This window comes from Vulpes vulpes, chromosome 10 (genome assembly GCF_048418805.1).
Source record: "Vulpes vulpes isolate BD-2025 chromosome 10, VulVul3, whole genome shotgun sequence".
NCBI classification, from domain to species: domain Eukaryota; kingdom Metazoa; phylum Chordata; class Mammalia; order Carnivora; family Canidae; genus Vulpes; species Vulpes vulpes.
This window is the reverse complement of record NC_132789.1, coordinates 25583696-25597080: the sequence shown is the minus strand read 5'-3', so window position 1 is coordinate 25597080 and position 13385 is coordinate 25583696. Positions and strand designations below refer to the sequence as shown.

General features: G+C 40.8%; 1 protein-coding gene across 39 annotated transcripts in view; it reads right to left on the bottom strand.

The window, feature by feature from the left end:
• The window catches only part of SFI1 (SFI1 centrin binding protein), a 97508-nt gene that overhangs the window by 12263 nt on the left and 71860 nt on the right, over positions 1-13385 (bottom strand). For all 39 annotated transcript variants that reach the window (XR_011994696.1, XR_011994699.1, XR_011994697.1 and 36 more), the window contains 3 exons: positions 12999-13129; positions 1272-1353; positions 833-1011 (listed from right to left, as the gene is read on the bottom strand). Coding sequence is in view for 32 of the 39 variants with exons in the window: in XM_072723262.1 (XP_072579363.1) it covers positions 833-1011; positions 1272-1353; positions 12999-13129 (392 nt within the window). In the remaining 7 variants the exon portion in view is untranslated. The remainder of the gene's footprint in view (positions 1-832; positions 1012-1271; positions 1354-12998; positions 13130-13385) is intronic.

Sequence of the window (13385 nt, the reverse complement as noted above, 5' to 3'; positions counted from 1 at the left end):
CCTGGGGATGGAGCCTGCTTCTCCCTCTGCTTATGTCTCTGCCTCTCTCTCTGTGTCTCTCATAAATAAATGAATAAAATCTTAAATAAAATAATAAAAGTGGCCAGAATCTGAGAGTGGGGGAGGCCCCCACAGACAAAGGGGATGCAGAAAGGCATTCAAACAGGCCAGTGTCTGCAGTGTCTCATGTGGCCCGTCTGCCCTGCCAACCTCTCCAACCTTGTGCTGTGGGAAACATTGCCACAGCGTGCCCGAGCCACAGAGGCTAGTCCTGGGGGTTAAGCTATCCTGAAATGGGCTTCCCTGGCTGTGGTCGCTGTGAATGAGCCCCAGCCAGTGAGCGGGATATATCCAATGGACAGAACCTCAGATCCATGGAGCATGTCTGTCCCTAGTCAAGTTCCTGAGGCTGGCAGCTCCATGATGTCCCCCAGGATCCTCTCACTACAGCCCTGGTTTTATTTTTTTATTTTTAATTTTTTTTTTAATTTTTATTTATTTATGATAGTCACAGAGAGAGAGAGAGAGAGAGGGGCAGAGACACAGGCAGAGGGAGAAGCAGGCTCCATGCACTGGGAGCCCGATGTGGGATTTGATCCCGGGTCTCCAGGATCATGCCCTGTGCCAAAGGCAGGCGCCAAACCGCTGCGCCATCCAGGGATCCCACAGCCCTGGTTTTAGACAGACTGTATTAGGCAGAATTTCTGGAACTTGAAACCAGAGTCTAGGCTAACATGACCCTCTTGACAGGCACTCAGCACTGAAGTACTACTGCTATGGTCACAGATGGCCTGAGATGGGAAAAGCTTCTGAGGCAGAAGCAGCTCCTCACTCGGTTCTGAACCCTCGGGCAGTCTCCCTCCAGATGCAGAAAGCCTTCCTGAGCTGTCTGTGGCGGTGGTGGGCACAGGCCACTGCTTGCCGCTGCCATTCCCGGTGACGTGCTGCTGCCAGCTGGTGCCACGTGGACCAGGACCTTTGCAGAAGCTGCCGCTCTGAATGAAGGATGGCCTGGGGCAGGATGGCAGGAAGAGAACACAATGGGTCAAGTAGCTGGGGGTACAGAAGCCAGGAAGAATCTACAAGCCACAGATAATGACCAAGGCTAAAGAGATGGGCATTGACAGCTGCCCTGGCCCAGAAGCCATATGTAAACTCCACTGACAAAGTTAACAGGTGCCCCAGACCCTGCCCTGCCTCATGAGTCCTGGTCACAGGCAGGACAACCCCTCAGTGTGGGAAGCAGGTCCTGCCCAAGGACAGCCATTTACCATTCTCTCCACCAAGCGGTTTTCTCGATGCTGAAACATCTTCTGCCACCAAATAGCAAATACTCGCTTCTCCAACGTCTCCCTAAAAAGATAAATAGTAATAATGGGAAACAAAGCACTTAAAATTACTACAAAAAGCAATGAGAAGTTCCAAATAATTGGATTTTTCCTCTTAAGCTACTAAGAGGTAAGTTGAGATGGGGAGAAAGGAAAGAGAAGGGGAAGGAAAGCAGACAGCAGTAACCAAAAAACCCCCCAAACAACCCAGTACTTTCCAAGTTATTTCTGGTGTCAGCCATGGTATGAATAAGACGGACTTTAGGACCCTGGCTCCTCAATTCAGTTCTGCACCGAATTACCAATGGTACTCAACAATCAGTAGTGAAAGCTGGTCTGTGCTGATCAGCCAGGCTGCTGCTACACAAATCTCCTTGGGGAAAGTGGTTAAAGCCAGATGCCAGGTCTCCAGGACTGACTGAGCAGGTCTGAAGCAGGCCCCAGGAAACGGGATTTAAAACGAGTGTTCCATGTGAGGTAGACAGGGGAGACAGATTTGAGAACTCCTGCTCTGTCACCTTTGCTTAGGCCTCCCCACTCAGCATAATGACGTGAAGGCCTACAAAATCAGGTCCACTAGTCAACAGTCACTAGGAGCTGTATGTTAGCAAAGCAATGGGACAAAATATATGAGGCAACTGTTTTCAGGCCCTGGAGAAGAGGCAACACAGATTGTCATCCTTAGAATTGAGAAACAAGGTGAGCCCCCTGGCTGTCCAGTTTTTCTGCCTGAGTTTTCTTCTGAACACCAGGGCCAGATGGACAGAGTTCAAGCAGAGTAGGACAGTCTTACTGAGTTGAGGCAGAGATTAGAGTTCAAGACTGCAGTGGAAGGTCTGGCCTTCCTGAACCCGGGCAGGTAGAGACCTGCCCTGCCCCAGAGGCATGCTCACACATATTTTGCACACACTGCAAGGGCAGTACCCAAAATTCTATGTTGAGTCTGCCCAATCCACAGGTCAGGCTGTACAGGCAGGCCCCATGAGGCCTAGCAAGGTGGCCTCTTAAGGGCTGATTGCTGGATAGAGATTAGCACAGGGTAGAGAGGCCTGGGAAGATGGAGTTTCAGCCCAGTCTGAATAGAGAGACTTTGCTGAGAACCCCGGAATTCAAAAAGGCAAAGCCTCAGCAATAAGAGCCATGCTTTAACTTTGAAGACAAAAATTTAAAAAGACACACACACACACACACACACACACACACACACACACACACACAAAGACCCACACATGAGGTGCCTGGTAGAGCATGCAACTCTTGATCTCAGGTTTGTAAGTTCAAGCACCACAATGGGTATAGAGATTAAATTAAATTTTACACACACACACACACACACCCTGCACAAAGAATAGAAACACACTTGATATAATCAACAGGAATCACCAGAATAAATAGCAACCATTGCCTACCAGAATAAAATGCAAAACCCTTTAAAGGAAAAACTGCTGTCTGCAAAAACAATAACCCAAATGTTGGAATCAGCAAACACTTAAAAAACACTTATTATAAATAAGCTTGTGTACTTAAATGAAGGATGAACAAAATTAGTTAGCAGACAAGGAATCTTGGCAGAGAAAGAGAAACTACAAAAAAGAACCAAATGTTTTGGTGGCTCCTCAAAAAGTAAACATAGAATTACCATTTGATTCAGTAATCCAACTTCTAGGTATATAACCAAAAGAATTAAAAGCAGAGACTCAAACAGATGTATGTACACCAATGTTTACAGCAGCATTTTTCTAAAAGGTAGAAACAACTCATGTCCATTAACATACAGATGAACAAACTGTGGTATATCCATACAATGGAATATTATTCAGCCATATAAAAAATGAAATTCTGATACATGCTACAACATGAATAAACCTTGAAAACATTATGCTAAGTGAAATAAGCCAAACACAAAAAGTCTAATATTATCCAATTCCACTTATCGGAGATACCCACAATAGGCAGATTCAGAGACAGAAAGTGGAGTAGAGATTCTCAGGGGCTTGGAATAGATGGAAATGGGAAGTTAGTGTTTAATGGATACAGAATTTGTTTGGGATGATGAAAAAGTGCTGGAAATGCATAGCGATGATGGCTGTCTAATATTGCAAATGTACTTAATGCCACTGAATTGTGTACTGAAAAACTACTAAAATGGTAAGTTTTATGTTATGTATAGTTTACCATGATTGAGGGAATAAAAGAAAATTCTAGAACTGAAAAGTATCATACCTGAAGGAGAAAAATGATTGGATGAGCCACAAATAAGAAACTGCAGGAAAGAGATCACTGAAGACTTTCTATTGAAAGAGCAACAGAAAGTATACAACCTGAAAAATGGAGAGAAAAAGAATAGAAAAAAACTAAACAGAGCCTCAGTGACCCATGGGACAATATCACCTGGTCTAACATAATTAGAGACTTAGAAAGAAGAGAGAACATAGGGCAGATAAGTTAATGAATTAACTAGTTAATTAATTTAGAATGAGCAAGCACGTGTGGACCCCGATCTCATGACCTAGGCCTAAATCAACAGTCAGACACTTAACTGACTGAGCTACCCAGGTGCTGCCCCAGGGAAGATAAATTATTGAAAGAAATAATAGTAAAAGACTTTCCAAATTTGGTTGGAGTGGGGGGTGGGAGGGGGAAACACATCAGATTCAAGAAGCTCAACTAACCCCAAGCAGGATAAACACAAGAATACTACACTTAACCATATCATACTCTAAACTGTTGAAAAATCAAAGATTAATAAAAACATCTTAAAAGCAACGAAGAGAGATTACATTTCAGGGGAAGAACAATACAAATGATGGGTAACTTTATAGCAGAAATAATGGAGGCCAGAAGACAAGGGAAGGAATGTCTTTAAAGACTTGGGTGGGGGGCACCTGGGTGGCTTAGTCTATTAAGTGTCTGCCTTTGGTTCAGGTCCTGCTTAGCAGGGAGTCTGCTTCTCCCTCTCCCTGTGTCCCTCTCCCCTGCTCATGCTCTCAATCTCTCATAAATAAACCTTAAAAAAAAAAAAAGACCCAGGAATGAGGGGTAGAGAAACTAATTTTTCTATAGCCAGGAAAAGGTCCTTTAAAAATGAGAGCAAGGAAAAAAAACAAAAACAAAAACAAAAACAAAAATGAGAGCAAGGGATGCTTGGGTGGCTCAGTGGTTGAGAGTCTGCCTTTGGCTCAGGGCGTGATCCCAGAGTTCCGGGATGGAGTCCCACATAGGGCTTTCTGCATGGAGCCTGCTTCTCCCTCTGCCTGTGTCTCTCATGAATAAATAAATAAAATCTTAAAAAAAATAAAAATAAAAAATAAATAAAAATGAGAGCAAGAGTGAAATAACCATAAACAAACACTAGGATAATTTATCTCCAACTGACTTACAGACTAAAGTGCTAAAAGATCTTCAGGTTGAAAGGATAAGAGCATACAGATGAAAACTCACATCTACAGGAAGAAACAAAGAATACTAGATATGGAAAATATGTGGGTAAATATAAAAAACATTTTTATTTTTTAAAATTATTTTTTATCTTTTAATTTTTAAAAAAGAATTCTGTTTAAAGCAAAAATTACATGGGCAAAATATGTGACAATGAAGCTCATTAAGGATGGAAAGGAATTTTACTGTTTTTATGTTCTTACATTTAACATAAAGTGGTACAAAAGAACTGAACTATAAAAAGTTAACAATGTGTACTTTAACTCCTAGAATAACAATTTAAAAAATACAAAAGGTACAGAGCTAAAAAGTCAATGCAGGAAATAAAACGTAATACTAGGGATCCCTAGGTGGCGCAGCGGTTTGGCGCCTGCCTTTGGCCCAGGGCGCGATCCTGGAGACCGGGGATCGAATCCCACGTCGGGCTCCCGGTGCATGGAGCCTGCTTCTCCCTCTGTCTCTGTCTCTCTCTCTCTCTGTCTCTCTCTATGTGTGTGTGACTATCATAAATAAATACAAATTTAAAAAAAACCGTAATACTAATAAATTCTAAATGACTATGGCAGAAAAGGAGAAACAGAGAAACAAAAAACAGATGTAGGCTTCAGCCTAACCGCACCAACAATTACATTAAATATAAATGAATCACACACTCTAATTAAAAAGCAGAGATTGTCAGGGATGCCTAGGTGGTACAGTTGAGTGTCTGACTCGGGGTCATGGGATTGGGGTCTGCATTGGGCTCCACACTTGGTGTGGAGACTGCACGGGAGACTCTCTCCTCTTTATTCACTCTCCCATGCTCCCTCACTCACCCACTTTCTCTCAAGTAAATAAATAAATTTTTTTAGGGATCCTTGGGTGGCTCAGCGGTTTGGCGCCTGCCTTTGGCCCAGGGCATGATCCTGGAGTCCCGGGATCGAGTCCCACGTCAGGCTCCCTGCATGGAGTCTGCTTCTCCCTCTGCCTGTGTCTCTGCCTCTTTTTCTGTCTCTCATGAATAAATAAATAAAATCTTTAAAAATAAATAAATAAATCTTTTTAAAAATAGCAGAGATTGTGACTACATAAAAAATTAAGACACGGGGATCCCTGGGTGGCGCAGCGGTTTGGCGCCTGCCTTTGGCCCGGGGCGCGATCCTGGAGACCCGGGATCGAGTCCCGCATCGGGCTCCCGGTGCATGGAGCCTGTTTCTCCCTCTGCCTGTGTCTCTGCCTCTCTCTCTCTCTCTCTGTGACTATCATAAATAAATAAATAAAGCAGTGCTCTTTAAAAAAAAAAAAAAAAAAAATTAAGACACAACTATATGCTGTTTACAGGAGACAAGCTTATTAAATATGAAGACAGAGTGGGAAAGGTAAACCACATAAACTATAAATACAAAAAAAGCTAGTGAGGATATTTTATTATAAATCAAAGCAGACTTAGAGAAAAGAAATATAACAAAAATATAAAGATTCATTTCAAAATGATAAAAGGGACAATTCATGAGGAAAATGTAACTATCCCAACTGTATATGGACCAAATAACAGCGTCTAAACACATGAAGTAAAACTGACAGTATTACCAGGAAAAATAGATAAATCCATAATCATAGTTAGCAAATTTTAACATTTCTCTCTAATAATTGATAGAACAAGTAGACAAATAACTTGTAAGGATACAGAAAATTTGAAGATGACTACCAACTTGTCCTAACAGACATTTATAGAACTTTACATCCAACAAATATAGTATGAACATTCTTTTAAAGTGCACATAGGAAAAAATAAAGTGCACATGGAAGGTTCACCAAAACAGACAACATATATTAACTACAAAACATGTCAATACATTTCTAAAACTGAAATTACATAAGGTATGTTTTCTAGTCACAATGGAATTAAAAACAATAATGTATCAAGGAAATTCCTATTTTTCAAAAAATATTTTATTTATTTATTCATGAGAGACACAGAGGGGTCGGGGCACAGATACAGGCAAAGGGAGAAGCAGGTCCCGTGCAGGGAGCCTCACATGGGACTCAATCCCAGGTCTCCAGGATCACACCCTGGGCTGAAGGCGACGCTAAACCACTGAGCCACCTGGGCTGCCATGGAAATTCCTATTTGAACACTAAATAACATATTTCTAAAGGAAGAAGTTACAAGGGAAATTAGAATATGTTTTTAGTTGATGATAAAAACACAGAATTCAGAATTTGTGGGATAAAGCTAAAGCAGAGGGAAACCTTACAGCTTAAAATTTTCTCAAGAAGAAAGATTTAAAATTGAAAAGTTACCACCAACAAAAAAAAAGAATAGGTGGGTGCACCTGGTTGGAGAAGCATGCAACTCTTGATCTCAGGGTTGTGAGTTCAAGCCCCACACTGGGTGTAAAGATTGTTTTAAAATAAAGGGGGGGGCGGTGATTTGTGCTCCCATCTTAAGAAGGTTAAAAAGGAAAAAGAAGGCAAATTAAATCCAAAGTAAGTAGAAAAAAAAAAAAGTAGAAAGAGATACAAAAGAAAAAGTGGAATCAATATAAGAAAAATACATAATAAGAAAATTAGCAAAGCAAAAGTTTTTTAAAAAAGCAAAATCCTGATAATTCATAGCAATACTGATCAAGAAAAAAAGAGAAAAGATACAAATTACCCAAATCAGGAATGCACAAGGTAGTATCATCAGAGATTCTATAGACATTATTAGAGGGCAGCCCCCGTGGCGCAGCGGTTTGGCACCGCCCGCAGCCTGGGGACCTGGGATTGAGTCCCACATTGGGCTCCCTGCGTGGAGCCTGCTTCTCCCTCTGTCTGTGTCTCTGCCCCTCTCTCTCTGTGTCTATGAATAAATAAATAAAATCTTAAAAAAAGACATTATTAGAATAATAAGGCACTTTTTTGAACAGTTTTATGCCAATATATTTGATACCTTGAAGAGAATGAAAAATTCCTTGAGAAACAGCGTACCAAAACTGACATGGAAAGAAACTCTTGGTAGCTCTATATCTATTTTCAAAATTAAATCTGTAATCAAAAACCTTTCCATAAAAGAAACTCTAGGTCCAGATAACTTCATTAGCAAATTCCATAAAAAATTTAAAGAAATAACAAAGACACACATTACAAGAAAACTACAAACCAATATCCCTCATGAAAGTACATGTAAAATTTTTTAATAAAGCATTAACAGAACAAAATCAACAACATGTGAAAAAGATAATATCATGGCCAAGTGGGGTTTATCTCAGGAATACAGGGTTGATTGAACATGTGAAATCAGGAAAACCATATCATCATCTCAATAAATGCAGAAAAAGCATCTGGCAAAATTTAACCACCCTTCATAATAAAAACTCTCAACAAACTATGAATAGAAGGGAACATTCTCAATCTAATAAAGGGTATCTATAAAAATACTCAATCGTAAAATACTGACTGCTTTTGTTTTCCCCTAAGATTGGAAAAAAGACAAGTATGTGTCCTCCCATTACTTCTATTCAATACTGTATTGGAGATGCTAGCTAATGCAGTAAAGACAAAAAAAGCATACAGACTGGAAAGGATAAAGTAAGCTGTCCTTATCTGCATATGGCATGATTATGCAGAAAAGCCTATGTAATTAAAAAAAAAAAAAAAAAGACTCACACCGGAAAGCAATATTAGAAAGGTCATAGAACACAAAGTTTCAGCTGTATTTCTATATACTAGGAAAACAGTTGGTAAATGAATTTAAAAATAATTCTATTCACAATAGCATCAAACAAATAAGGTATTTAGGAATAAAACCCCAAAATCACTAATCGTAAGAGAAAAATATTGATGAACTGGACTGTAACAAAATTGAACATTTCTGCTCATCAAAAATACTCTTATTTATATATATGTGTATATATATATATAACCAATATATACATCCACTCCCTGTGATCATTTCAACACACACATATATATATATATATATATATATATATATATATATATATATATATATATAAAAGCCACTTTGCTCTCAATAGAAAAAGAATACCTGAGAAAATGGAAATGCAAGCTACATTACTGGAAGAAAATATTTTTCTTTTTTTTTACGATTTATTTATGTATTTATTTGAGAGAGAGAGACACACACAGAGTGTGCAAGCATGGTGGGGAGGGAGAGATTATCTCAAGCCGGCTCCCCGGTGAGCACGGAGTCAGAGACAGGGCTCTGAGATCTCACAATCCTGAGATCATGACTTGAGCGAAACCAAGAGTCAGATGCTTAACTGAGCCAACCAGGCGCCCCTGGAAGAAAATATTTTCAATACAAGAATATAGAAAAAATTTTGAGAAATCAATAATTTAAAAAAAGACTCCCAAAACCAATTTTTTTTTTTAAAAGCTAAGCGGAGGGTAGCACTGGTGGCTCAGCGGTTTAGTGCCGCCTTCAGCCCAGGGTGTGATCCTGGAGATCCAGGATCGAGTCCCACATTGGGCTCCCTGCATGGAGCCTGCTTCTCCCTCTGCCTGTGTCTCTGCCTCTATCTCTCTCTGATTCTCATGAATAAATAAATAAAATCTTTTAAAAATAAATAAATAAAAGCTAAGGGGAAAGAACTAAATAGATACTTCGCAAAAGAAGATACACAAATGGTTGATAAGCACATGATAAAGGTTGAATCAGTCAAAATCTGCCTGTAATTCAAAGAAAGAAAATTAGCTCAGACTATTTTACTCAGAAAGAGCAGCACAATCATTAATCAGATCAGAACAGACACCGATAAGGCCAGCTACAAGGAAACATGGTTTCTCCCAAGGCTAGGCAGCAGTTGTCAAATGCCACTCAAAAGGGCCTCTTTTGAGTGGTTACTGCTTCCTTACCAAGGATGCCCCAGACGAACTTTGTTGTTTCCACTTATTCCTAAGGGCACACATAACAGTATTCCCTAGTGAACCACATTTCTCATCCCTCCCAATTTTGCCTCAGGAATAGTGACCAATCCAAAATCAATCTCTGTTTCTCTTTCCTCTCTTCAGAATCTTGTAGTGGAAACTCAAAACTTACAAATTCCTTTCCCTCAGGAGGAGCACCAACCCAGAATTTCTATGGAATTCCCTCCCTCAAGGCAATCAGTCTGACTTGGTAAAATGACAGGATTTTGATCCTGGCTGGTTAGGCCTTAAAAAGATGCTCAGCATTATTAGTTAGCAGGGAAGTAACACGGTACTCCATATCCACCAGAACGGTTCAATTAAAAAGACTGTCAAAACCACAGGATCGGTTGTATTTCTGTTGATGAGGATGTGGAACAATTAGAATTCTACCTGCTGGTGGATGTATGATGATGTGACCCCCTGTAAGATGAAGCATATCCCCACCCTGTGAGCCTGAATCAGCTTCTAGGTATCCGTCCAAGAGAAATGAAAACATAATCCACTTAAATGTTCATAGGAGATTTATTCACAATGGCCTCAAACTGGAAACTATTTATATGTTAAAATGGATCAAAACATTTTTTTAATTTTTTTTTAAGATTTTATTTATTTATTCATGAAAGACAGAGAGAAAGAGAGAGAGATGAGAGAGAGAGAGAGAGAGAGAGAGAGAGAGAGAGGCAGAGACCCAGGCAGAGGGAGAAGCAGGCTCCATGGAGGAAGCTGGATCCCAGGATCACGCCCTGAGCTGAAGGCAGACGCTCAACCGCTGAGTCACCCAGGTGTCCCCATTGTTTTATATTCATACAATACCACTCAGCAAAGAAGAGACTGAACTACTACCTGACAATATGGCTCAATCTCCAAACATTACGCCGAACTTTAAAAGAAGCCAGACACAACAGAACTACTGTGTGATCCCATTATTTAAAGTTCAAAAATATGCAAAATTAACCTGGGATGATAGAAATCAGAGCAGTAGTTACCTATAGGGGGTGGCATGGGAATGGACTAGAAGGGGGCATGAGGGAGCTTTCTGGGGTGATGGAAATGTCCTATACCTTGACTGGGCTATTGATTATCCAGGTATACCATTGGTGAAAACTCATCAAACTGTTTACTTAACATCTGTGACTTTCACTATGAATTCTAGCTCAATTAAAAAAACAAACCAGTCCTGTTTCATTCTCAGTATACTATTTCACTGGTAGGTGAAGTAACTACCATTTTTCATTAATCTCACTATTAAATTCTGTCCATATTCCTAAAATATTAAACAAATACCCTAAGAATTACAGAAAGATAGAACATACACATTTTGGGGGAACTCTGATTTGCTAAACTTCAAACCCAACCTATTAATATTCATTTACCAGGAGAGTCACAAATCAATTCTAGGGGTTAGCGGGGGGAGGGGAGGGGAAGGCTGACATTTTGAGCTGGCATTCTGCTTGCATTCCACATGGATCATCTCACTTACCTTTCATGACAACCCTATGAAATAGGACTACTGTCAACTCATCTCCATTCTACATTTGAGGAAACAGGCTCAGGGAGACTGAGTAGCTTGCCCAGGGTTACAGAGCTGGCAGGCAGGTAGAGCAAGGGTCTGAACTCAGGCCTCTCCAGTTTCCAAGCTAGGCTCTCCATTACTCTGCTCTCTTGTGAGCAGGAAGGCAGGAACCTAAAAAACTAAGTTTTCTAAAAAGATCCAACTAAACCAAAACCAGGTAAAATCCAGATCAGGCCTCGGTAACCCTTCAAGCCTCCTGGCTATTCCCCATCTCCAATTCACCCTTCACCCTTTGTCTCAGGAATGCTTCCCAACAAAATTCCTTTTGGAAACTCCTCTTGGCTGTTTTGAAAGTACCCTCAACCTTTGAAAATCCCTATGGCATGCCAAAATACAAAAGAAGCAACAGAACCAATCATGACTCTGTCTGTAAAAGAAACAAAGGAGTGCGTGTGTTAAGTAGTAAAGCCACTTTTCAAACAGAATCTTATACCAGGCTTCATACAGGAAGCAGGGAAAGGTGAAGTCATTCTCTCTGCAGAAAGGGCAGAGGTAAGGGCTATCCCCTTGCCAGCCTCCAACTCCCCAAGGCTGCCTCCGACAAACTTCTTGGACTTTGTATGAAGGACTCCTAAAGTTCTGGCTGAACCTCTCAGACTAGCATTCAGACTCCTTCAAAGTCAAGATCACTGCAACTTCTCCCAGCGTCCCTCCCATATCCCTCCCTCTCATCTCTCTGTCCTAAATTGACAGGACACTGTTCTCAGGGCAATTTCCAAAACCATCACTTTACTAGTTATACATACCTGCTCAAACATCTATCTGTTACCTTTTTCTGGGGTTAGGCAATCACCTCAGTCTGGCCCTTGTCATCCTGCACACTCTTCCCATCCATCCTCAGCTCCCAGTTCACAGCATGCCTCCCCCAGGGACCTCCCTCAACACTAGCTCTGAGCTCTAGAACTCAGGGCTGACAAACTGGGGACACACATCTATTCTCTGGCACTGTTCTTCAACTGTTTCTTGTGTATCATTCTTACTTCCTCACAAAGAAAGTTTCTACAAAGTCATCAAAAAGATCTTCCTTTTGATCTAGCAGAAAGTCCCTGGAGTCAAGGAGATGTAAATTTAAACTCTTGGCTCTGCCACTTATTGCTTGTTTCACATGGGAAGTCATCAGTCATTTTGAGCCTGTTCTCTCAGCATTGCTGTGAGAAAGAAATTATTAATGAAGGTGATGTCGTCATAGGCGAATAAGCTTATGTATTTGTTTCCTTTCTCCCATCACACCATACCCACCACAGTGGCAGACATAGAGTCAGCAATTAATAATTTCTTTGTTACATTCTGCTAACCTGTGGCAAGGACCCACTATGGGCAAGTTTGCCTCTGTGGGAGCTAAAAAGACATAGCTCTGCTCCTTGCCAGTCTTAATTTTGTTGATGACTGTATCTCAAGACTTCAAAAAGCTAGGTTTAGTAGAACAGGAAGCAAACATTTCAGGGAAATCACACTCAAGAATGCCTGCCAAGGTCTAACCACGTTCTGATCCAGAAAGCTAATGGGCAGCTTTAATGGAGCTCACGCTGGCTTGCAATGAGGATGGGGCATAAAACTCAGGCTGTTTTGAAAGCACTTGCAATAAAGATGAGCAAAAGCTTTCCCAGGGGAAATACTGGCTGGCTTTTCCTGCTAGATGAAATCAGTGAGCCCACCTAATCGAAAAACCAGGAAGAACCAGGGCCTAGGGGGCTGGGAGGCTAAAAAAAAAACCACCAAAACCAGCCTTAAGAAGCCAGCACAGGTAGGAGCATACCGCATACCTGTGAAAGTGTGCTGCTCTTGCATTGAGAACACTTTCCTGCTGGTGCCATCGCCAGAATCTTCTCCATGTGTTGAAGGCCGCAGGCAGGGCTCTCTGTTGGAAGTGACTGTCTGCTCTGGACCGCAGCCGCTACAGTATAACAAATGACCTTTATTTGTACTTTACGTTATTTAAAAAATGACCTTTCAGGGTCACACTCTGACAGACGGTTGCTTTCTATACAAAATTGAGAAAAAGATTAAAATCATTATTTTTACTTTGTCAACATGACAGGTGAAAAATGAAATACAATAGGGAAAAAATTTTTACTTTAATTAAAATAGGTTAAGCATCTCTTCATGTGTGTGCACCCACGTGTATGTACATGTATCTAAACGTTTCGTCC